This window comes from Syngnathus scovelli, chromosome 3, assembly GCF_024217435.2.
Source record: "Syngnathus scovelli strain Florida chromosome 3, RoL_Ssco_1.2, whole genome shotgun sequence".
NCBI lineage: Eukaryota > Metazoa > Chordata > Actinopteri > Syngnathiformes > Syngnathidae > Syngnathus > Syngnathus scovelli.
Window position 1 is genome coordinate 18035147 of NC_090849.1, and position 26567 is coordinate 18061713.

A 26567-nucleotide genomic window follows, 5' to 3' on the forward strand; every position below is an offset into this window, starting at 1 on the left:
GCAAGGCTTTGGGCTAAGGATATATGTAGTGATTACATCTGGACACAATCACCCCCCTCCCCCCCCTCCTTTCTTTTTTTAATTAACTAGATTTCAGCTCCATTAAATCACCACGAGTGGACCCTACATATGCACCCTCACTCTCCCTCTCTCTTTATCACCTTTTGTAATTTAATCAGTGTTGAGGATAAGGGCAAGAAGTTTACTCACGCACACACGCACTTATACTGTACATTAAAGTGCCTGCATCCTTTTGCTTTTAAATTGGATTTGCCACTATAGATGCAAACATTTCCTATTTTGACCCGGAGTCTCTCGCACTATAAGCATCATCCATTTAAATTTCTTTCGATTACCTACATGTAATTATTGCTATTTTTTTCATTAATACTATTTTTCCATATAGAAAAATCATTTAATGTAGCTTCATTTCCTCCAGGTTAAAACTATAGTAAAACCTTTGATGGAACAACAACATCTAGCCATGATGCTTAAAATATTTTTTCCATGAAGTACATTTCCATAACAAAGAGCTGGGACACGGTGCAGGTTTCTGCCAAAAGCTCTAAGCACATCCATTAGCTCTGTGTCACCAAACAGGTGCATGACCTTTTAGTGAATTTAGTTTTATTAAAGATGCTCACATATGTGCAGAGAAATCCGTATGAAAGGTGGCGTCACCCCATGTGAGAACACTTTTAAAGTAACATCAAAGGACCTATTGGCGAATTTTCTTTCCACCGATGTTTACTCGGTGGACTTCTGTGAACCAGACAACTTGAAAATAGGCATAGCGGGCAGTACCTGATGATATAATAGTTAAAAAAAATCTGACTCAGTCAAGAGATTCTGGGTTCGAATGTAATTTGCATGTTCTCACTGAGTTCACCTGGCCCAAGAATCAGGGTAGTAGTGCAGAATATTATATGAGTGGAAGAAGCATTTGCAGAGGAACTGAAAGGGAGGGAAAAATGCTGTAATTCAACCTGATGCTTGCTTGTGTTCTTGTGTACACCACTTGAGCTTCCATTGTGACTCCATGTGACTCGGCATGTCTTTGTCAACTCCATTTTATCCGCTTGACCTTTTCGCGCTGAGCACCCAGCTGTTCTTCTTCTGTGTTTAGCGTAAGCGATTCCATTTGTTCATTTGAAACCCCAAATCAGGTTGCATCAGTCTCAAAATAAAAACAACAGGAGGTAGCATACTAAAAAAAAAAAAAACTGTTGGAGTTCGATTATCATACGCCGTGATCCAAGCTTACACTTGTGTCATATTAAGTTGCTTCCCCTACTTCCTGCCAAAGATGACAACGATGAGCTGCAAAGGGATTCTTCCGTTTACGATGGCGCCAACAATGGTCCATAATAGGCAATGATAAACATAATTAGAGTCCTGTCAATTACTTGTTAGGGTGTGGTCTCGACAGTTTACTTCATAAACTAGTTTGGGAGAGTATATTTTGTCAAACATGCACTTATTCACCTATGGCGACCTGAAATATTCTCTGCTGTTAGTTTATTGGGTTAGATGGCCCCCCAAAAAAACCACATTGTCATCCACGTTTTCTATATTTCTATATCCATATTTTATATATTTTCTATATTATTCATTTGTCACTGTCAGTCGTGGATTCCGGCACAACAGACAGACTCCAGCACACTCGCACACATCAGGGACACTTGAACGCCTCTAAGATCAAACCACAGTAGGGTACTAGTAATGGCAAAGAAAAAAGGTGTGATGATAACCATAGAACAGAGAATGGAATAGGGGAGGGTCTGTTTGCTTGATTTACTATGAGCAATATAAAAGTAATTATTACTAAAGTGTCACTGACAATTTAGTCGTTCACTTGGGTGATTTTCGTGCAGGCAGCAATGGTTCTGTTCCCACACAACGGTGAGTGAGTGAGTGAATGGTTCTAATTTTAGTATGTGCCCTGTGATTGACTGCCAATCAGTCTGGGGTGTTGTTTCGTTTTCGGCCAGTCAGCTGGAATAAGCTCCTGCTCCCTATGATGCTGAACAGGATGAACGGTCTAAAAAAAAAAAAGATGGATGGATGGATTGCATGTTTTCATTTAAATAAACAGATGCTAATGTTACAAGCATCTGCTTCACACCTATTGGATAGTCACTAATATAGAAGCTTGCCAACAAATTCAATTTCATTCAAATTCAATCCATCGTGTGACATTTACTATATTGTCTTCATGCAAATTTCTGATAGTATTACAATAGTGACGTTACTGACAGTATGTGGAAAATTGTTTTGAAAGATGTAAATCATTATCAAGAAACAAAATGATACAATTCAAAACTTGTCTTTATATATTGAATATAGAATAGGTTGAAAAGAAATTTCCAAACATTGTTCTGTTCACATTTTACACAACATTGTTTGTATGAATATTAGATTTAGTCTGGCTAATGTGTTATTTGTACTCCGACGGCCATTTCATCCTTATATTAGCATACCTGTACATAGGAATGCGATTACAGGGGTGTGTCAGACAACCAAGCCCGCTTTACTTTTGAAGACCATTCATCATCCTTTGACATGTTGCCTCGGGCTAGTGCAAGTCATTAAATTTTGAGCTCCCAGGCAGTCCACCATGCTTCCCCCGTCTCCCCACTTCTCCCCCAATTGCTGAATCGGAAAGGCTTTTTTACTTGAACCACATCTAATTGTCGGGACAGTCGGACTATGTAGCCCATGGGACACGAATGACCTTAAACAAAATGTGTTTATTTTTTGAAAGGCCAAAAAGATAAGACGGAGAGACTGCCCCGTCGTCTCCCTCCATGAGGTCGGGCATTGATCACCAATGGCACATTTAGGACCACGTCGCACCTATAATTCTTGGGAGTTATTGCTTTTTAAAAGGTCAGCATATCTAATAAACCGGCAAGTTTACATTGTTCCCAGAGCTGACATGTCTCGCAGGTACCTTAGATTATAAAAGCCGACAAAATGGACAAAAATGACACTTTTAGCCTTCTCTCGCTTAGCCAAAACAAAAAAGGTCTCCGATTGGAAAGTGATTCAACCAGTACGGACGATTTTTTTGTTCCTCAAGGAGATCTTTGGCCGAGCAAGGTACTATTTGTATTTCATGGTGGCTAGTTTTTAGCACCCGTCTCACAGTCTTGAGGTTTGGCCCTGGAATCTTAACTCTGAACTTCCCCTGTGCTTGGGTACTTTGTCTTCCCAGGTATTCCGAAGCAAGCGAAACGGTGTACGCTAATGATTACATTTATCTTATTTTACAGAGCACAGAGACAAGTCCTGCCAGCAGTCTACAGTCTCTACCCATTAGCCCCTGCAGTGAAAAATCCCTTCCATTGAAGGTAAATCCATATTTTTGTTATCTAAAAGTTGTTCCCTCATGGCAAAAGTGTGTCAAATGGGCTGACCGAGGATCAGCTGGACAGCAACTTAGTTTCACAGAACAATTACACATGCGCGCCCTCTTTATTGACCCACATGGATGATCAGTGGGAGAAATTTAGGCTGCGACACAGCTTGAAGACAGAAGCTCACGTGCAAACAGCTCACATGGAGGAAAAGTATGTAAGGCGGAGGCTGATATGAAGAAAAAAAAAAGTGACTGTTGGAGATGCACAGTGACCTACACTGAAGTATGACATTGAACTTCAATAAGGCCGATAAACAAGACAAAATATACTATTATATTGTCGTTTATTTTAAGAAAATGAGTCCCCCTGGTGTATTTTGCTTTAACCAAGTTTCCCTTTGGAATAATACTGTTACTGGTCTTAAAGACAACTTTTAATAAGAACGATATCGTCCAATATCTATTTTTCGTCCATATATAATAGTATAGTTTTTTTGTTGTTGCATTTCCTTCAATAATAGCCAACAAATATGTGTCTTGAGCGACACTGTACAGGAAAGAGTTTCTGCTCCATGAGAAAGGAACATTATTGATCCCAAATTAGATTAGAAAATAAAAGCTTCACTATCATTGTACCATCTACCACAAAATTCAGACTGACCTTCCATCAGTGCAAAAGTCTTTGAATAATGTCATTGCCATTTGTTTTGTTCTACAAGGTAAAAGAGAATGACAAAAAGCCATAGCAACCTTTGCCACGAATACGGAGCGCCCAAAATACGCCGCATGCATCCAGGGAATGACTGAGCGAATGTCACAAAGTGTGTGCAGAGTTGTCGCTCGTCAGTTTGATGGATTGAGCGTGAGCAGGAGTGATGAAATATTGTGAAACGCCGAGAACAGGACAGTGTTTTAGTTGAAGGAATGGCGAGTAGAAAGTTAAAGTTTTTTTTTTTTTTAAGGTCAAATTTAAGATGGCTCAGGGCAGGCAACTATGGATCAGCCGAGGAGTGAGAAGATGAGGATTTGTCCGGCACTCAAGTAAATGTCTCTGTCGGAGTAAAAATAATCTCAGCGAGTCACCTGAGAGGCTGCAGTGTCACACAGCGCCCCAGTTTACTTTTTTTTTTTTTTTTGCCCTAGTTGCAACGTTTTAGTGCGTTAAAGAGCGCCTGCTCATTATGTGTATTGAGAGGAGCGTTCTAGGACGGCACAGGTAATTTAAATGACATTTGTGTACATTCACCACTTGTTTCAAGGCACACTGGGAACATCTTTTTATAGGCAAGGCATTCATCAGCGTGTCAGAATTTGAAATTAATAATGTATAATGGAACATAGCCCTCACCGAGGATGCACTTCCTATTGAAGAGTACAACCGTGTCATAACAGCATGTATGAAAACAGTCGCTCCTTGACTTCAAAGTTTAATTTGCTCCGTCGACAACCTCCCAATCAACTTTTCCGATTGAAATAAATACAAGTGCCCTGAGTCTGTTCCATTCAAAGTGCTATGCATAATGATGACTGTGTGAGACAAGACTATAATAGTTCTTTTTTCCCCTCCAGTTTTTAACATGCTTGATATGAGCTGCTGGGTTGGAATAAAAAGCCAAAAATAATGAAATGTGAAAAGGCCTTTTGCATCTCAATTATTCATTACAACAACTTCTTCAATTTTAGACTCAAAAGATGAAGACTGGAGAGTGAGACACTGAGAGATTTTTTTTTTTTAAATAGAAAGCACAAACACAATTTAATTATTAGACATGTTTTAGCTTTGGAATAAAATTTAACTCCCAATTTCTAACATTGTGTTGCTTCATTTCGATTGATCAGCTATAATTGGGAGTGAAGTACCACAAGATTGTAATTTTATGAACAAAATATGCTATCAAAACATTTAAATCATCATTATTGGGCCCTCATAAGATTTCCGCTCAAAGGGTATAAAAAGGAAAAGCTATTTTGACTTGCGCTTCAAATCCACAATAAATTACAACTGGCAGGTCGGTAAGTTATTTAAGGAGGAACAAGTTGTTATACTATATTCATCCATAAAGTTTCTCGAAACCTATGGAAGGAAGCGCTTGTGGAACGCATTAATGATTTCTAAGTGCTAGCGTGCACCTCCAACAGAACGTGAACAAATGGAATCATTTCTGCTAACCTGAGGAATCTAATTCATCTCCACGGCCTCTTCAGCAGGCTTCTGATTGCGAGCATGGGGTGCCTTCAACCGTGGCACAAAATCACATTAAGTGGCTGCACTCCGTTGATTCTGATCAGATTTCTTCCCTCCCTCAGCCCCCAGCTGAGGCAGTTCCAATCACATTATTTTAGAAATACATTCTCATGCTCCACTTTTACCATTCAATGGAGTACTGAGAGATTCTCCTGAATACCACCTGATGGTTGAGTTAAAAAGCATGTCGCTGTTTCTTTGGCCAAACTTTAGTTTTTGTTTCACAATAAGCAGTTTCATGGCTATTTGGGATGTCAAAAAGGAAAAGGCTCACCCGATTTTTCAGACGTGTTCATCCTGATGATATGTTGCAAGATGTCGCGGGCGTGACCTTTAAATATTGACTCTTCCTTTTCTAGCCTTTGAGAACATGAAATGTGGTAGGCAGGTTGATCATGAATCAAGCGACAAAAAAAACACAAGACCAAAAGGGCGCGTTCGGAAATGGGAGTGCCAGAGCCGCTTTAAGTGGGCAGACAGAGCGGCAGCACGTCAGAGCGTAGAAGCTGTTCAAGCAAGGTGATCGTTTGTAAATTCAAAAAAGGGAGCACGGTCTGGGTCTCGCAACACCGGCACTCTAGAGTTAAGGCATCGAAATTAATTTCTAAGTGCACTCAAGTGGAGTTTGCTTTTTTTTAATTTTTAATTTTTTTTTATAACCCTCACCAGTGTCAACCAAATTCATTTGGCCCCTGAAGCCATGTTTCCCTTGTAAATAGAAATTTGGTAGGCGTACAAAAGTCTCCTTTAAGAAACCTGAATTCAGCCATTTTAATTTGAAGGAGACATTTTTGGCTCATTTTACACATTTTGAGGGGGTGCGCAAAGCCAAACTTATGTAACAAATTTTGTCTAGCTGCTACCAAATTTGACCATATACTAATTATGGCTAGAACATGACAAAGTAAGTAATCTAAACTAATCGTGACACAAGATTAAGGCCGAACCAAACATTTTAATTACGGAATTAATTTAGTGTCAAATAAAAGCATGGATCCCCATATTGAGAAGAAAACTTGTGTGGATGGAGCAAAAAAAAAACAAAAACAAAAAACATATAAAAGATTCATGCTTTTTGAGGCTGATTCGAGGGGCAATGTTGAAGTTATATATCCTTGACTTTGCCGGCTGTCCATTCAGATAGATGACTCTCCAAGGATCCCTTAGACACCATCATGGTCTGCCTCAGGCCCTCTCCGTCTTCTCCCGCCCTCTATCCATCCTTTATCTCTTGTCCCCTTTCTCCCGTGTTTTTACATTTTCCTGTCCATTTTTCTCTTCTGAAGAAGTAATGGCAACCTGACCACCTGTCTACTTTTCTCAAACTTGTCTTTCTAACTTTTTCTTCCTAAAACCTTTTATCCTTTGACAAAATTTCACTCTGTGTAGCATTTTTTAGCAAACAAGCTTGTGAGGATTACAACAGCTGCAGATGGAACAAAGCGCTTCACATATCGTAATGGGGCAACCACAAAGACAGTGAAAACACAAATTAAAGTAATATTGTAGCTGGCAGTTATACTTCTTAAATTGTTTTGCATGCAACCTGGTTAAGTCTCATTACTTTACAGAATGTTCGGAGTTTCAACTCTAAACATTGCAAGGTCCACAGCGACTCTGTCTCCCATGCGTGTATAAAATCACTCGTGTTTTTACTTTTCGGGAATGGACTCCAAGTGTCTTCAATCGGTCAATTTTTTTGCAGCTTTGAGTGTCAAGTACATATGCAACAAGCTGTCTTGTTTCTTGTCTTCAGGACTGGAGCAGAGAGGAGACGTTGCTGCAGCAACTAAAGGAGAAAGACGAACTGATTTTCCGACTGCAGTGTGAACTGGTAAAAATCTCTATGCGTACACCATCGAGGGGACTTGTATGAATTTATAATCTTTTACGGAGACGGAAAAGCTTTTCCTCAATTTCGATGATTATGGGGGGGGGAGAGCGTTACGAAGCAAATAGTTCCAAATGACCAAACAGCTTCATCATGCATAATTGACATGAGTTTTATAAAAAAATAGTGCCTGTGTTTATAATGGACCCCATCCCCAATTAGTTACTGAATGTGTCATTCACTTTTGACAAATAAATCCTTTTTCCTCTCTAGGAAAAAAACCCCAGCAGGTAGTAACTTAGTGTAATTATCTGTAATGTGGCAGATCCGTTGCCTGTTGTGCATTTAGTGGACACATCAGCAAACACAAATCACCAAACACTCCCGAGACACAAATATTTGTGTGTAAGTCATTTCCAAAAGTATCTTCCACGATATATATATATCCTTTATAAAAAGTTAACTGCTGAGCCAAGCTGAACTCTGTAACAGCTAAACCATAACAGCATCCCATCCGTCCGCAATATATCAGAGGAATAAAAGCACGGTGACCTCGCATATGTTGTTCAACGTGCAGTTTTAAAGATACGCTAACGTTACCCGAAGTCTTAAACGACTTGTTTCTTGCTGTTTTGCATCATTTCTATTTAATAGCACACAATGTGAGCAAATAGACTCCCCCACCCATATGCAGTTAATAAAATACAATTTGTGGCTTGGGCTATTAATATTTTTTATGGATGAACGGCATCAGACATTAAAACATTTAAAATGTGCTCTTATAAATTTACTATGGGCACACTTTCCTCGACTTCTGGATTAAATTATTAAAACAACGAGAATGTTTTGACGCAGTTTAAATGCATGTGAATTAAGGCATAATTAGCTTTGAAGCCTGGATCGTGGGATTTTTTCTTTGAGCCCTCTTTAAAACTTAAATATGTCAAACTTTTCTGTTAATGACTACAAATGTTGTCTTTATACTAAATACCACTCAAAAGTACAGTGATTCAAAAGACGAAAAATAAAAGTGAAATAATTGATGATCAAAGAAATGACTCTATCATACATGCGCAGATGCAAATTAATTCAATTTTCATTCGCTGACGTTAACACAAATAGGGAACGGAGGTTTGGGGTGCGAGTCCGAACCCGAGTAATAACTTGAATTTGAGTAATAATAACAATTTAAAACTAACCAACATTACTCCTGAATTGTGATTTAACAGAATTATTGAGGAGAAAAAAAACCCTAATGACACATGTTATGCTTGAAAATGGCTCTGAATCTTCAGTCAGCCTAGCCGATCATGTCAAGGGCATTTACGCAAGTTAGCACCTCTGTTAAAAAACTGAAAGTGCATGCTCGTTCAGACACGTTTTCAGAAACACACGCATCAAAAATTTGCTTGGTTGTTTAATTTCCCAATTGATAGGCGGGAAGGCACTCCAGAGACCCAACTCTGTTTACACAAGCAATTAAAAAGTCCATTTCCCCACAATATACCCCCTTTAAGTGTTGTTTGCCACAATATTGTCATCATTGTTTGTCCGTCATTTGTCAGCTGCTCTATCGAAGCGGCACAACGCGGACATGATGCCAGGCCTCGATAGGATAATGTGCCGGCGTCCTACAGTGGAGCATAATGAGAGATGCCAGTCACCAGCCACTGACTTGAGTCTCATTTGGCATCTTTCTCTGATTTGCTGTCTGTGCCGCTCGCATCTCAATCTTGTCAGCCTTCTTTTGTCTCTGTCTTTTGAATTTAACGCCGCCTTCATTCCTCTTTCTCATCAAGCTGTCCGTGACACTTGCATCGCTTACCTGTTCTGACAAGGACCATTTAATTTGGTGCACATGTTAATACTTTAATAACTAACCAAATTATAATCAGCAGAGGACATGATGGATCCCTCTAAAAAATGCCGTGTCCCATTGAGTTGCCGCGTGCCACAAATAAACTCAAACCTTTTCGGCTCTGATTATATATTTTTTTGTTTGAGAAGCAGGTTTGTGACACAACCAATTTTTGATAAGCTAATTTCAAATTTTAATGAGCAATCTTTTTGCAGGTTAATCCCAAAGACTTTTATTAAACAACACTATTATGAGACTATAACGAATGAACATTTGTTTTCTTTTTATTTACATTATCAAGATTCATTCAACATGTTGCCTCAGATTCTGGAAAACCGTCTTGTTGACTTGGACACGTTCCTTGTCGGCAGAACAACAACACAGGATAGAAAGAAAAAAATCAAAACCAACATAGTATCTTTACCTGCCTCCTACTTATTCATGGTTCAAGTATCTTTTAAAATGTCTGTATTGGGTTTTCCTTCAGAAGCGGTGTAAAGTACACTGAACCTACAAACCCCAGACCAACGCTGCATTTCATTTTGTTAAATTGACAGAGACGAGCTTTTCGAGCTCGCTGGCGTGTACCTCCTATGTTGGAGAAAGGGAAAGAGAGAGGAAACCTTGCCTGCCGCTGCCAAGTTTAAGTGCGCCACTTTGAAGGAAAAGGCAATTCGTAGCCAAAGCTCCACCCGTCCGCGTCTGTAAATCTGCCAGTGGAAACCTATTAATTATCTCCTACAAGGACCTGCTCACAGGCCGGCCATCACTGGCTGTCACTTTTAACAGCTTTCCCGCTCTTCCTCGCCGATGCATTTTGCTGAAAGGACTTTGCGCTGTAAAAATGCAGACTTGCTTTTCAAACGGGCAGTGAGACGTTTTTAAAACACATGAAACTTGTGGACAAATTTGTTGGATTGGATGAGGACAAGTTTCATTTTGATAAACCACTATTTGCAGACTTTACACCAAATCTCTCGAAAGACTTATTTAGATGCTGCTGTTTTGGTTAGCAACATGGTTCAATTGGCCCTAGCAGCTAACACTTCAAATAATTCTGACCGGATTTTTTTCTTTGATGAGCTTGGGAAAGTATGTCTCTTAAAGAATGCAACTTATGATACATAAATCTTAACTTCTCCCAGCATTCCTAATTCATTCAATTGTTTCCATTTAAGTCCACACCACATCAAAACCATTCTGTGTGCAAGCAGGGCCGTCACAATAATTTATTACTGTGTAGAAGAAAAGGCTCCCGGGGTAAGCAGTGCAGAATTCCAAGGAACGTGCAACCTTCTACAAACATTGCCAAGTACATAAAATGTCTGTCTGCAACTTTGTGTGGTCAGGGTAAAAGTAGAAATGTTGGACATTCTGTAAATCCCCGAGAAGGACATTCAAGTGAACTTCATGACTTTTCCATAGACACACCAAAGGATGAATGCATGTTGAAGGTTGCTAACATTGTGCACTTGTTCTGATTCACTCCATTTGATGTGCCCTTTTTGCATTTTTGGGGGGCGGACGGCTGATTACGTGTTTGTTTGTTGTCCTTACAGGAGAGTGCCAAAGCAGCCCTGAAGATAAAAGACTGCCACGTGAGCGACCGTGCCACACAGACGGAGCACATGGGGCCAGAGGTAAGCAAGCTCCAGAATCTCTTTTAGCTCGAGTCTCTTCTCTTCCTTCCCATCTCCTTAAGAGCATCTTTTGAAGCTCTAATCCATCATACGTCCAGTCGTGAAAATGCTGTGACATTCATCGGTTTGTCCGCTACCTACCTACCTCTTCAATTTCCACAATGTTCAGCAGGGAGGACACTGCATTTTACCTGCCTTTGACATGGCTTCACCACCAACTGACATTATGGGAACGCTGTCGACGTAATGAATGTCTCCCTGTGCTGGAAACAGGGTCGTTGTGTTTGGGTCACTTTCCCTTTCTGATACACTGACGACAAAATAAGTAACGACTGCAGCACTCGGTTTGAAAATAGTACACGTGATATAACCGGTCACCCGAATAAAATCCGACTATTAGCATGCTGTAAAGTGCGACATGTGGTACCATAAGCAAGCGACCTGCGTTGACTCTGCTCTACCAGTTAATGTTGTCCAGCGCCACAGTGTTGAGCTTCAGGTGCTACAGATGGAGATGACAGATGGCCCCGTGTGTGTTTTCTGACTTACAGAATTTAGAGTAGTCTTCACGTTCCCAACACTTTTTAACTGGCACATATAGACTGCGTCATATCGAATGGGGAGCCTGAGCTGATTGATTTGCAATTACGCGCGGTCATTAAAGCTTCTGATTCAAAGAGAACGTTAAGGTGGATTTATGTGCACGCAGTTCCCCTTGAACCAGCATTCACCTCTCAATTTAGACACTACAGATGGTTCACATACCGGCAGCCTGGTTAGCACGTAGCTCACTTGCGGATGGCTTCATAACTAGGATGTTAACTCATTCACTGTCAGCCATTTTGAAAATACTTCTCCATGTTGACAGCTTTCCCAAAAATACTGCCACTATCTGAACTAAAGAGAGAACCCATAGAGGGAACTACATTTGAGTTTCTAGTCCGTGTTGGTTGTAGATAGCACAAAATGTGGTCAACACGCACACACTTGTTTGCATTTGCAGTGCTGAATTTCCATCATTTTGGCCTGATGTCATTTATACATATTAATCTTTTTTTTTTCTTCCACATTTCAGGCTTTTATTACCTTTCTGGCAGCACACACCCACTCCCACTAATGCTTTTCCAATAATACACTCATCGATGGCCTCGCCCTATTGAATGCGCGCCGCTTATGTCGGCTTAAGCAAGCAAAAAAGTGAGGCTTTGCGTGTGAGGTGACGAGTGCCTTGTGTCTATTTGTCATCGCCTGCGTTTGTGCGTGTGCGCGTGCGCGTGCTTTTTGTGTCGCACCCATTAGTGGGCGGCTAGCCAAGTCAATAATGTCTTGAAAAACGTCAAAGTAGCTTGAGTGAAATAAGTTGCGTTTATGCCACAGACAGTAGCATTAAGTCATTATTGTGTTATGTGTGTTGTCATGCCTCATGGCGGAATTCAATTATAAGCACGGCAATGCCATTAACGCAGAATCCATTTAGCTGAGCTACTTGTTTGTTAAAGCTTCATTTCTTAATGTTTTGTTCACTTTGTCTTGTGGGCATGCTATCAGGGCTTTTTGATTCAGACCTGTTGTGTTTTGTACATCGATGTTATGGAGTGTTATGATTTAAAGGTGACTTTATTCGGAAAATGGATGATGTATCTTTGGGGCATTTTAAAATAGTTTCCTGGTTCCTCATTAAAACTTCTTCATTTAACATAACAGTATGTAAAGCATCAAGGATGACTTCAGACGTGATTTCCATTTATTACATTGGATGAAATTATTAGATTTTATAAATGTATGTAAATAATTATGATGCCGCAATGACTTGCTCACAGGCGATCAAATTTGCAAACACAGGCTGCTAGCAAAATATTTAATTGTTTAATTTTGCACTTAATTAATGACAATCCAGACATATTTGTATACAAACAATACAATTATTATTATCATTAATTTTTAACAAATTGGTGTGGTGCTAATTTTTTTTAATCAGTCCTCTCCTAGAACTTGAATTATTGAGTTCCTTTAGGTTTTTGCGCTCCTCTGATCAATTTTTCATTAATTTCATTAATGCTCACATCTTGATTTAATGCACGCCAGGAGTGCATTGAGAATGACTTGCTGCCGTGACTAGATTCCATCTGTGGGCACAGAAACAATTTTGCACACACATTTCTCAGTGTCAAATTAATATTTTCCTCAGGTATAGAATAATCATCAGCACTGTCAGAAGTTGAAAGCATTCTAATGCATTCTTGTGTAGAGGCTGTCTTGGAACTGCTCTTTTCTTAAAAAACAAGCTATTTTGAGGCTTATATATCCATTTAGCTTCCTAAATTATGCTGCTGTGCTGGTAACAATTTACACCCAGATTTCCTCTTCTTCTTCTTCCTGTTATTATTTTGTGTTAATTCTGCTCCAAAGCCATTTTCAAAGAAAACATTGCTGCGCGGCACAAGAGGGTACACTGTGTTACTGGCTCATTCACTCATTTTGTGTTCTTATCCAAAATTCTGTATTTATGACTTTGCTGTACTACTATCGTAGTGGAGGTTAGTGATAGACTACAGCATATTTAGATTTATGTGCAAATCCGGTTCTGATGCCACCAGGGGAACAGAACTCCTTTGTAAACCCTGCATGAATTTACGTAAATCCCAGAATTCTTCTCAATCCTGCGTAAGTCCACACTGACCTTAGTCTTCTTTAACAAAGTGTCCAAATTGAGGAAGAAGTCTGGCCTGCGCCCAAGCGTACATCTTGTGATTTATTCTAAGGCCAGCACCGAGAGTGGCTATGGAGACTTCCATATGCTCGGCCCCTCCTCTCTTCAGTGAATGGGCTCTTAATTAGAAGAGCATCTGGCTGCCCGCTAGCAAGGTAGGCTAGTAAGCGCAGGTGACTCGACACAGCAGTGGCTTGCAGCATGTGCGGCCTGATTTCAGCCCCAACCACCACCTCAATGCCACCCACTTCTCGTTCCTGTGACCATGCTTGTGAGAGTGTGTAGGATGATAATGCAGCTATGTAGGTTAGGTACCCCGGTGCGCTGTTGGCTAGCAACAGCAAGAGTGTCTGAAAGTGGGGCAGCTATTTCTACTTCTTCAGCCTCTCCTTGCAAAGGTCAAGCGTCCCACTTTGTCTTGCTCCATCCATCCGCTGAAGCTGGACTCAAGCACATGTCCCGAATAAACAAATGACCACTTTTCAGTCAACCTAACACGGACGTCTTTGGAATGTGGGAAGAAGTCAGAGCATACTGAAGAAAACTCGTGCAAGTATGGAGAGAATAACACACACGTGACATGCATCTGGCAGCTAGCAGCTTGTGCGGAAACTATCGTAGCACTCTGCGTTTGCTCCTTCTTGATGTCACATCACTGACAGATGGACTCAAAGGCACAACACCTCCTGTGCTCACAAAAAGCAATCGATAATGATGGACAGAAGTATTCAACAGGGAAAAACAAGTTTTACAAATCAAAACACAGTTAATCACCACTAAATGGAAGGAAATTATATCCTTTCACTCTGTCTCAGTCATGTCGTTTTCAAAAACTGCAGTGAAGAGAAAGCTTGGTGATGCAAACAGCCAATTTCAAGAAAAACAGCAGGCACATTTCTTTTTGCTAACCCTCCCACGAACGGGTCACCAATCTTGTTCACATTCTGAAGACCTAGAAAAATGTTCCGAACTGTTATCAATGAACATTTTGATTTTTTTTTTCTTCATCGTGTATGAGCGTTACATTTTCTGTTGATATAGATTATTGCAAAGCATTCCCTTCTCTGGGAATTGTTGAAAAATGACCGTCCTGAAAACATCATTGGTGACTTCGATGTCATCAACGCCACTTTCATCACATTAGTGTCATCTTTAAAAAAAAAAAAAGTCTGAACTTGTGCAACCTCTACTGTCCTCTTCCACATCAGGCTGCTGCGTCAAACGGGGGGCCACACATTCACCCAAAGCTGACAAGCTATAATATTGCAAGAGACGCAAACCCAGATTGAAAAGTGTGACCTCCTCTCCTCTCATTTTTCAATTGTGCACTTCTAAAAAGAGTAAGATGGAGAGAGAGAGAGAGAGAGAGAGTGAGCAAGCGAGAGAGAGGAAGTGTGGCCTGAGAAGGAGAAAAGCTATTTTACGCCCTGCAGAGAATCTTATGAGCTTGGAGGTATGGTAGCTGTTTGAAAGTTTTTAGAGGGGATTGAATAGATTGGAATTGCTTTATTTCAGCAAGCTAATTTCATGGGCATTCCTATCAGGAAGCTTTTATGGGGGGAATCAAAGGCTCTTGATGGTTACTTCTCTCTTGTTGCCTTTCTCATTCTCACGCTATTTTCTCTAAATGGCTTGCAGCTTTTATTCAGCTGCTTCGCCTTGTTCCATATCCGCCAAAACTCACCCTGTCATCATTCAACATGATTATTTACATATTATGCTCAAGACGTGAACAATGTGTAGATATTAAGGCTAACAGGAGCGGATTTCAAAGTCAAAGTCAAAGTCTGCTTTATTGTCAATTTCTTCACATACCAAGACACACAAAGAGATCGAAATTACGTTCCCACTGTCACACGGTGACAAGACAAGAAATTGAATATGTTGCATTCTCGATGAATCTTAATGGCACCAGCCATGAAGGTGGTTGGTTGGCTTTGGTGGCAAAGTTGAGTACCTTTCATACTTTTTAACAAATTTTTAAAATATAAAAGCTTTTTTTCATGCCATTGTTCTATAAATGGAATCTAGGGGACAAAGTGGACTCCCGTTATTGGGAGTTGGTTGTTTGAAGCCCTTTTTACACTGCCTCTAATAAAATCGACTAACCGAACGGGAGGACAAGGTTGACCCGGCAAATTTCCGCCTTTAGAGGTAGTATCAGTAGCTGCTCTTATGGCGCTTGTAAAAACCAGCCAATAGGATTCTCAAAGTCCACTCTTGCATCAAATGGCAACTTGCCTTAGTGTTGGTTTAAAACGCACAGGCAGAAAGATACCAGCTCTTACTCTTGGACTTTTAAGGCTCTACACTGCTCTCTAACTTGTGAATAAATGGCTTGAGTCTGCCCACTGTGCATTTCTACAAACTATAATCATATTTTTTCTTGCAAACCTAGAGAGATTTTATTTCTATTTTTTATTTAGTCACATGAAATAAATTATCTGCGCATTTCTACCAACTAAGCAAGAACAGTTATCGATTACTTTCCTTTGCCCACCTTTCGTTGATGACCACTACAGCCGGGAGGGAGACTCTAAGCTCATCCCTATTTTATGTTACCGCAGCAATAACCCCCCAATGTGGGGGACTCTCCATGAACACGTGTGCTGACACGCATCATGTTAACGTGCGTCATCAGCACTCCTTGCCACTTTAAGTGGCAGCAGAAGGAGGAGGGCCGCTCCAAACGCTGATTGGAACTATGTAGGTCTCCTATTCCTGTAAACTAGATCATTTTGTACAATCGTGGTCCTCACTGAGTAATGGCACGGCAGTAAGACAGACCCAGAAATGTGCGGTGCCCTACTTAGAGTTTTTGTACATTTTTTTTTTTAAATGTCGTGTCCCTCCCTCCACCTCAAAGTTTTATAATCTTGCTAATATCCCACTTTTAATTTGTCGCCTTTTCTACATTTTGATCAATTTTCTCAAACCTCATTCTCCCACATTTTTTTTTCTTCTTACTTTCCACTTTTGATTTTCCATCATCTCCAAAACGTTTTACGTCTCTTTCTTGAAGTCTTTTCATCATCGGCCCGACTACTTCCCTGTTTTTATGCCCGCTGTTTCACCTGTATACCTCTCCTCACATCTGTCAGTGCTTATCACTTCCTCTCACAACATCTACTTTCTGTGTATCATTTTGTTGATATACACTTTTAATACTCATGTGTCACCCAGTCAACTATTTCCCAGCTATAAATCTTATTTATGACATATTAATATAATAACAATGCTTTCAGGGTCAAAAGTTCAAAAAATGAGATTGCCATGACCATCCACAATTTGCACAGGATGAACTGAGACCTGCTTACCCCAAACCATGGCTGGCTCAAATAAAAACTATGATAATTTCCCCAAACGTTGAATAGGTTAAATTACTAAAATCGCACTGGTTTAAATTAACAAAATATAAATTCCTCCCTTATCTAGTAGGTAGGTGATTACTATTAATCCCCCTAAATTGTGCCCCAAAGTTGCCCACGCTCAAATAAGACTATTGTGAAGTCCCCAAAGTTGCGCATGTTAAGAAAAGATTTGAAAAATGAGATCACTACAACTCCGCCTTATTATTAACAACAAGCAAATAGCTGGGGCTGCATTAGATGACACTAATAACATTCCACAACATAGCATTTTAATTGAGGCATTATGACACCACATACTTGCCCCATTCCGCAAATGCTATTTATATGATGACATAAAAAGAACATGGCTGGTTACATTTCCCCATGAAAGTCCTTTGCTAATGAGACCTCCATCCAGACCCAGGTAATATCTTTATGTTTGGGAGTAAGGCGTTTAATTGTGCTTTTATGCCATCATCAAGTTTTACTGTTGAAGGCCACTTTCCATCTGCCTGCTGTAGAATTAGCCCTCTGCGTGCAAGCACTTGAGAGCCGTACTTGTGAGCGCAGGTGGGAAGCTTTATAACACCTCAATTTCCCCCCCAATTCTTATTTCTAACATTTTTCACCACAACCTTCGTAACACCGAGAGCGATTTTTGCTCATCTTGTTAAATTCGCATGGCTACCGGCATGTAGTACACCATCAAGTGTCATCAATACTCCTCATTAATTCCCCTGATGCCGAGCGTCGGTCACGCCGGATTGGAGGCGGCGGCAGCATAGTCAGATGAGATGAGTCACACTGCCCTTAGCTTCCACCTCACGTCTCTTATTTCATTTAGTTAGTTTTCTGGGTTGAGACAACTTGAGGCGAGACTCTGTATAAAATTGACTACGGCTGAATGAAAACATTGGAGACTTAGATGTTTTTCTATTGGCAAAAGTGGGTCCTTTGTCGTACACCTCCCACGGTTCACTCGTTAGAAATTCACCTATTCAGTTTTTTTCCCCAGTGGTATTCCTTCCCAGCGTTTTGCTAAAAAAAATATTCACATTTTCTTTCTAAAATAGCTATGATACAATAGAATGGTGCCAAATCTCGTATCAGTAGGAAGTTGGTCTCGAAGAAATACGTTGAAGTGATCCATCTTGACTTAGAGATAAACTTTGTATGTTGGGGAGGAATCAAGTTAAGCTAAATTTTTCGAGTGTCTCCATGACACGTGTGTGAGAAGTAAATGAAGAAGCCCAGTAGGACTTTAAACTCAGTTGCTAACCAAAACAGCAGCATGTAAACAGTCTCTCGAATATGGAGAGTTAATGATCGTATATTACGTGGCTTACCAAACCGTTCTCTGCAGAATCTTTACATCCTGTGTTCCAGCTCTTTTTATTGTCTTCCAGCAAACAATGTGGACTTCTTTGTATCGGTGTCTGTAGCCCGCTTTGCATCGGTGGTTGTATATTTGTGTCGATTCAAACGACACTTTTGTGGCTCAGATAATGAAGAACCAGTCTTCCAATGATGAATTTACATTCAGGTTGATTTTTGCTTGCTGTGTAATACTCTTAAGTGTTGCCTACTAACAACAATCCCTCTTTTGTCTCTGTGCCCACCCCTTCTTTTTTTTTTTTTATTTGATTTTTTTTTGTCCCCTTTACAAAACTGGTTGCTTTTTGTGTCAACATTTCTTCTGTTTCTAGGGCATCAAGGCGCATGGGAGCGCTACGTTGTCCTCAAGGAGACAACTAAGTGAGTGTCTATTCTGATATCACCCTTGGACGTGACTGTCTTGTAGTGGCCCCGTGTACTCAACTAGATGTGCCAAAACAAAACCAAAACACTAGGGGGTCTTTATACTGGGTCTTGCAGAATACATGCTGCTTGTTTATACATCACAAATATGCTGATTTGGCAGTTTTTGAGACATTGACCAATCTTGTAGCCAGGGTACATACTATTTATTTTACATTTGAAAAATATCAGTGCACACGACCAGATGTCACACAAAGTGCATAAATACCGAAATGGTAAACTTTTCTTAGTTTCCTCACAAATTCATTTTGTGTGTGCCCGTTTAGTTGAATACAACACAATTATTCTCTTGTATGAATTGCAACAGGTCGACAGGTTAATCGTTCCTTCTGCATTCTCGTGGAAGAGAATTTCATTTTTCAACCTGTCAGTATTCGTTGCTGGCATAAAAAAGATGAACATTCACTATTTGTATGAAATAAATAATAGATTATTTCCTGCAGCACACCTCGTGATCTCTTGTAGTGTATTAATCTACCGTTGAGCAATTGTTGGGAATTACTGACCTTGGCTAGTTTTGTGGTAAGGATCTAATCCTTATCACCTATTTTCAACATAATATTCAGATTTTCTTCAAACATTTCTTGTCAAACATATTTGGATTTTTCCATGTGTGAATCAAGACCTGGTATGGAGGCCCTTGAAGTGAGGAATGCTCCCTGTCCTGTTACGTAGAAGGGAATGCTGCCCAGTGCCACTGTACTGCACTTCGAGTACCCTAACCCTGTGAGATCCTAGCTCATCTGGTTTGAGAGGATGAAGTCGTGATAGCCAAAATGTCTTTGTCTAAAAGAAAGTAAGGGGACGAAAGTCTGACCAAGAAAGGCACTGACCATTTCGCTCCACTCGTTATGTGGCTTTTGACTAAACCTAATGGTCGCAGGAATTGAACAATGGAAAACACACTGACTCTGGGAAACAGTGGTCAAGAGTGTCTAATCATAGCATCTAATCAAGCAAGCATACCTTTTTGATGCATTACACTGATTGAAATGCGCTGGTTTTTTATACATCACACACACCTACACTTTTGATAACTTTGGCTACATACACGTGCACCCTTTTTGAATTTGTAACATTTAAAGTGGAAGCGCATCAGAGTCATATCAGCACCTCCCAAAGAAAAACGACAAGACACTGAAGGTTTTTGATTCGATAGGACGACTCAAGTCATTGTTGGCATTTTAAGAGTTAAGTCAAGCATGCGTTTCTGTTTTCGTACAACCTGTAACCCCTACTGTCTGAAATTTTACCTCGGACAGAACCTTTGTTTGATCGCCGGGACCCGTCAACTTCTCAAAAACAAATTCTCAACCACTTCACTCTGATTACACTGCACGCACACACGCATGTGCACACGCCCACACAAACACACACATGCCACATCAAATGTTGACAAAGTCCAATCAATCAGTTTCTGATTGCCTGCTTTCGTCTGTAGGTGTGTACGCGCACGTGCGTGTGCATGATTACGTGTGTGCATGCACGTGTGTGCATCCGTGTGTGTGTGTGAAGGTTAAAATCGGAAGAGACAATGACTGCCTATAGCGTGTCATTTGTTTGTTCTATATGTGCAAGGGCACCTCAGCACTTTCTCTTTATACGAGTTATTTTCGTGCAGTTAATTTTTTATTTTTTTTGTAGGAGAAATTCCCTCATCATCTTTATCTTTGTGTGCATTTGTGCCGGTGATTCTTCTCGCTCATTAAACTCCTCGAAGGCTGATGCTAATGTGGCGCTGTGGAATTACGATTCTATTGTGGACCTGTTTTAGGGCAAACAGTACTAATGAGTTTAAACCGATTGTGACCATGATGATTTTTGATGTATAAATTACTTTTTTTAACGGTCCTCACAAAGAAAAAAAGGGAAAGCGTGTGCTTACTGCCCTTTTAGGGCTTGCTCTAATAACATCCTAACTCACAGGCGCTAAATTTCAATTTAACAGACTGTGTGCGCTCTTGGTAAGCATGTTAGGTTAGATTTACAGAAAGTGCGATCTTTTACTAACGATCCAGCCAATGCAGCTAAGATGGCCGCCGCAGGAAGGGACAATCGATCGGGTTGTGTCACACTTAAGCGTTAATCCTTGTCACACAAATGGTTTGCTACAATGCATTATTGAAAAGCATATTTTTTCATCGCTATTCTAATATGCAGCAGAAAGCGCCACTGATTTCCAAACATATCGAAGATTAAAAAGAGCCAACCCAATGTTTGACCTTTGTTGACTTTCCAATTTAGTTGACCTTTGCTTCATTCACCTTAGCTTCACCTTTATAAGATAAACTTTGTCATATGCTTTGCTGCTTCTTACATTGTATGAGATTTGTGTGCTTATAATATGGTGGAATGTTGCAGAATTGGAGAAAGTTGGAGTTCAAACCAAAACTTTGTGAGTAAAGTCCTTTCATAGGGCTCCAAACAACGTAGCTGTTTTATCCGCGTTACTCTGCAGTCGTAAAGACTCTTGACCAGCGTCGTTAACGGGTGCATTAGTACATAATGCTTTTGCAAGGCCCCGTAATGGCCTGACAGCGGCGGCCAGCGTTACCGCCGTGTTTGTGAACTTTAATGTCGTAAATGCATTTGCTCTTTATGCGTCTTGTAAATATTACAACTACATTTGCCAAGCGCCGCACTTAGTAGTTAGTCGGTGTGTGGCACATTTATATTGACTTAATGCGAGTGCGTGTTTGCGTAGGAATGAGTCGCAGGTGGAGACGAACGAGCGTGGGTTTACAATGAAGTATGCCCAGTGGCGGTTGTTGCAGAGATGAAAGATTTTCATACCCAGGTGGAGGTCGCCTGCCGGAGGAAGTGTGCATGTGCAGTTTGCAGAATGTCATATGTGACTTGTAGGGGTTGAATGAGGGCAAAAACCCTTTTCATTTTTCACTTACTCTTTCATGCAGCAGGTTGAGGAGCTCATTGCGTTGTCCCAGGCATCCCCGATTATGAATTACAGTTGTTTCTGTGGCCGCGCTCAAAGATCAAACTGCACTCGGTTCTGCGATCCCTGTCGGAAGTCCATCCATTCCGTCTCATACAACCTGTTCCTGTTAGAGCCATGATTGAGCTGAAGTCTATCTCCGGTGACTTTGGGTGAAAGTCGTCATTTACACCTGACTGGTCGCCAGCCATCCCAGGGTGCTTATAAGGAGCATATGCATGGTTTTGGAATATGTGAGGAAGCCAGAGAACCTGGAAAAAAAATCAGCCCTATCACTTGTGGGCGGGAAAACCAAGTCATCTCCAAACAAGCACAGCAAACTTCAGTGTCCCAGTCACACACACACACACATGGTCCTCTGTGCATGTGTGTGTTGATGTGAGGTTATCTCCACCCTGGCTCACCGCCAGACAACTTATCTGACTGTGATCCACAGCGCTACTCGCGGCGACTCCTAATTATAGACAGAAGCACTCAAACAGACAAGCCTGCACACAGCTTTTCCATGTTCTCCTGTGCACTATTCAACACTAATGAGCCACTTTGACACCCCCCCCCCCCACACACACACACACACACACACACACACACATACACTCCCCAAGGGGAACAGCCACACTCCTCTACCCTCACGGCTCCTTGACGGAGGCCACCAGGACTACCTACATCTGCCAGCTGCCCATCTGCTCTTGTGATCGTGCAATGTTGTACTCAAGCAAGCACGATTTTTTGTTTTTTTTGTTTTTTTTATTCTTTAAGCCACCCTCTCTGACTTGCCTTTCCACGGAACCAAAACAAGTCATGTGACACAGTAGGCAAAGGACAGCAATGGTGGAAGATGATTTTTGTTCATCTTGGCAAGTTGTTTTTTTTTGTTGGCGGAAGCCTTTTTGGAGGAATTCTTCTCAGGATGTCGCATGTGCGCGTTTACCTCGCTTTAGCGTAAACAGCGCTTTTGAAAGAACCGTGATTTTAAAGAGAGAATGCGTGCTGAGAGTTGAGGAACTGTGGTGACACATGGAGCAAGGGGGAAAAAAAAAGAGGATGAAAGAAAGCTGCTGTAGGGAAGTGGAATGAGATGAGAGAGATGAGCTGTCAAAAAAGTTAAGAAGCCAAAAGATAGCAATCGGGGCGACGGAACGCATGGCACTGGCAAGAGCAGAAGAGAAGAAATAGAAAATAGTTGTTGTTTACTTATTTGAGATTCGACAATGACAAGTATAATCCTCCCACAGTCCCACTGGCTTTTTTCTTTTTTTTTTTTTCTCTTTCCTTCCCTCCCTCCTGTTGTTTCATTCTTTATCTCTGGCTCTACTTTTTTCATCCATCTTTGTCCTCCTCCCGCCCCCTCCATCTGCGTTATCACAACAGAATGACACTCGGTGAAAGGCTTAACTCTTTCAAGATGTCTCCAATAAAAATCGAGTCATTCTGCAAAGTTGAAGGACGATGCTGATGTTAATGCCAAGTAGTTTGGTTATTGGATTGGCGGGGATGAGGTGAAGCTCTGACAATGGGAACCTTGTTTCAACTTTAATATATAGTATATATGCTCCATGTATACAAAGCTGACTTTGTTTGTTAAACGGAAAATCAAGTCAAAATTCTTCTTGACAATTATGTGTTTTATACGCCACCACTAATCTAAACCACAATTAATTTATGAATCAGAACCAGTGGCGGGGCAATGGAGCATATTACTGTACGATCATGCTTTCTCACACAACTGACATATTTGTTGGACGATGACAATTGCTTTCAACACAACAAGAAGGAAAAGTAAAGACTTGAACCTTTATAAACTTGAATACTGCACCACAAAGTCACCATATATTACCTCTAAAGGTGGAACTTTTCCTGGTCGGATTTGTCCCCTATCCGTGATGTCCATGTTTATACAGAACAAAGATACAGGAAAAAAGAAAAAAAAATGCCATCCAACTCTTACATAAATTGCCCCCATCAACTTTGTCCCCCTTTTCGGCTTACTACCTCTAAAGGTGGGAGAGTTCTTGGGTTGATTGTCCTCGCATTCAATTTCTGTGCCTCTAATAGTAAACGGTGAGCAGAAAAAGATGTCTTCCTCCAGGCAGTGCTTCTCCCACTACCGCTGAAGGCAGAAAATTGCCGGATTGACTTTGTCCCTACATCATGCAATTCATACCGATCAGTGACACGGGACATGGCTGGGAGAATGACTGCTTTTAGAGACAGTCTGCAAGGAGCTTCTAATGTTACCTCCAAAGGCGTAAAATTGCCAGACCTCCCGCTCTGTGTTGGTGGCGTTTATACACAGGTTAGGTTAGGTTGCTTTCTGAAAAACATTTGCTGGGTCAAACACTCCTGCCCACATTCCATGTTATTAATGCATTCGATACAAAATGGCAACAAAAAGTTGCCTTTTAAATGTCGCGGAAATGGGCCTAACCCTGAGGACGGATAATTCTTACTTGACTTTTTCCCCGAGAGTTTCACCTCCTCATTATGTTTCAGTGCCGTTACAAGAGAAGCCGGCTTTTACAGACAGCACGGAAGTGCCTTGTGTCTTGAGCCCTCTGTCTGTCCTCTAAGTAACTTTATCAAGGTAAGCGTTATCTTTAAGTCCAATGACAACAGAATGGGACAGAACAGGGCAGAAGGGACTGCGGCGACTACTGCTGCGTGTCTCTTTTTGCCGGCTTGCCCCAGGGACTGCGCAGAGCAGAGCAGTGCAACGCTGAGGCTGTCAACAGAAGGTGTGTGAGTGTGCATGCGTGCAAACCAGAGAGAAAGTCTGCACTTGTGTGGGAGCCTGTGATCTGTGCCCCCATCCGCCACGATGCTCCCCCTCAGGCAGGCCGGGCCAGAGCGGCACAGGATGTGGAGGACGGCGGGCACCTGACTGGACACAGATGGCACCGAAAGACAGACGCTGATGACGGTGGCAAGAACATGCTAATATATAATTATCTTTACAATGACACAGGGTACCTTGGAGTCGAGTAAAGGGAGGAGGGGGGACTCTAGGGATGTGCAGGTACAAGCACCATCCGTCCCTTTGGCTAAATTGGGAGCTGACGTAGTGACATCAGATTTTTAGCAACTACAAACAGTTTATATAGTCTCTGTTGACATTTTTTATTTAGCCTGCAAATGGAACATTATTGTAAATTCCTGTAATGAATGTGTTAGGTGGGACCGGTACTGAGAAGTTTGGAGTTTGCTATACCAAAGAACATTGAGTATTTTTGTTTTTTTCTGCCGATTTTGGGGTTCGACAATGGATGGGGACTCACTTGTGCTGTTACAGCAGAAAACTGTGACGGTAAGGAAGTGGCACTGGATTTGATATGGGGATTTGTCCCTGAGTTGCTGCAGCCGGCCAAGTGTGGATACAGTTGAAGTTCTCCACGTACAGTCCAAAAAATCGAAACAATGACAACACGTTTTGTGTTCATGTATTTTTCATGACATAGTTTACGTGTTGCAATATTATGGTTTGCAAAATACGTGTTATTCTGAGGTTCAGGATGGGCCACTGCTCACTTAGCCAGCACATGTTGTGCGTATAATTTTCCTTTCATGTGAACAATACTGAACATGTGAGCTCGGGACGTGAGTGTTTGCGGAAAGTCCTCATTCGAACTCCCCCCCCCCCCCCCCCTTCATCTGGTCATTGTAGGCTTTGATCTACCGCTCGCTTACTTACCTTTTTTAGAACTTCCACTGACGCGTCTAACTCTTGGCGCTTCCACAGAGAGCGGTTTGCGGAAATTCTGGCTTTTTCCCACATCCCCAAACTCGTGTGTTAGTTTCACCGGCGACTCTAAATTGCCCATCGATGTGAATGTGAGTATGAATGGCCATTTGTGTCTATCGAGTCAGTTGGAATAGGCTCCACTTCACCTATGACCCTCATGAGGACAAGAGATAGAGAAAATGGATGGCTTATTTTGCAAAATGGACGGAAGGATTAATATGAATGTGCATTTGTGCAAACAACACCATCAGCCCTAATAACCCCCTCAAAAAAACACACAATTACTTTTGCAGTTGAGTAAACAAACACCCCAACCACTCCAGTGTATGAAATGAAATGGGAGAATTGTTGCTACATTTCCCTTTTATTGGCTCTCATTAGGAGTACCTAATATTGTGCCTTGAAAGTTTTTCCCGACAATACTGTTTGTGCATGAATGCGTTTGAACCGGCGTTACCCCTTGATCAAGCACCAATCATTACCAGAGTGTTATTGATGAATATTGCTTGTTTGTTTCCGTCTTTATGGATCATCCGTCTGTGTGCTGGAATCATAATCAGATGATAAATCATTTTGAAAAGTAAACTTGGACTTTAAAATGTTCATCTTTCCCTGACATCATGCCTCATTTCTCATCCTCTTATTCAAATGTGTGTTTTGTATAGAAAACATACCAATTTGTATTATCTTAACCAATTTGCTGCTGATTTGATTGGAAGGCAGGAAAAAAAATTCTTATTGAGCTCAATTATGGATATGTGTGCCCTCTGTTAGTTTGTCATTTTGTGTCATCCATCTTTCCCATGTGCTTGTATTTGTAACTTCATTGTTGCTCTCATGTCACTGTGCCATCTCACCACTGTGTCGTCTTCTCATGTTTCTTCTCATCCACGCATCTTCTTCCCTTTGTGTGGAGCCAGTAAGCAGCATGGTATGACGGAGGAGTTTAAAGAAAACAAACAAGGTAGGAGTGTCTCAGTTGGCCCACTCAACAAACTTGAAGCTGTCAAACTTGTTGAGGAACCTTTAAAGTTGAATGCTTTGTTTTTGTTTTTTTGTGAT

General features: G+C 41.1%; 1 protein-coding gene across 2 annotated transcripts in view; it reads left to right on the plus strand.

Moving 5' to 3' along the window:
• The window catches only part of ccser1 (coiled-coil serine-rich protein 1), a 70817-nt gene that overhangs the window by 23055 nt on the left and 21195 nt on the right, over positions 1-26567 (plus strand). Inside the window, exons 8-11 of one of the 2 annotated variants that reach the window (XM_049762309.2) lie at positions 3276-3353; positions 7363-7440; positions 10855-10935; positions 18702-18750. In XM_049762309.2, the coding sequence (XP_049618266.1) occupies positions 3276-3353; positions 7363-7440; positions 10855-10935; positions 18702-18750 (286 nt within the window). The remainder of the gene's footprint in view (positions 1-3275; positions 3354-7362; positions 7441-10854; positions 10936-18701; positions 18751-26567) is intronic. The other variant, XM_049762308.2, reaches the window with a different exon arrangement.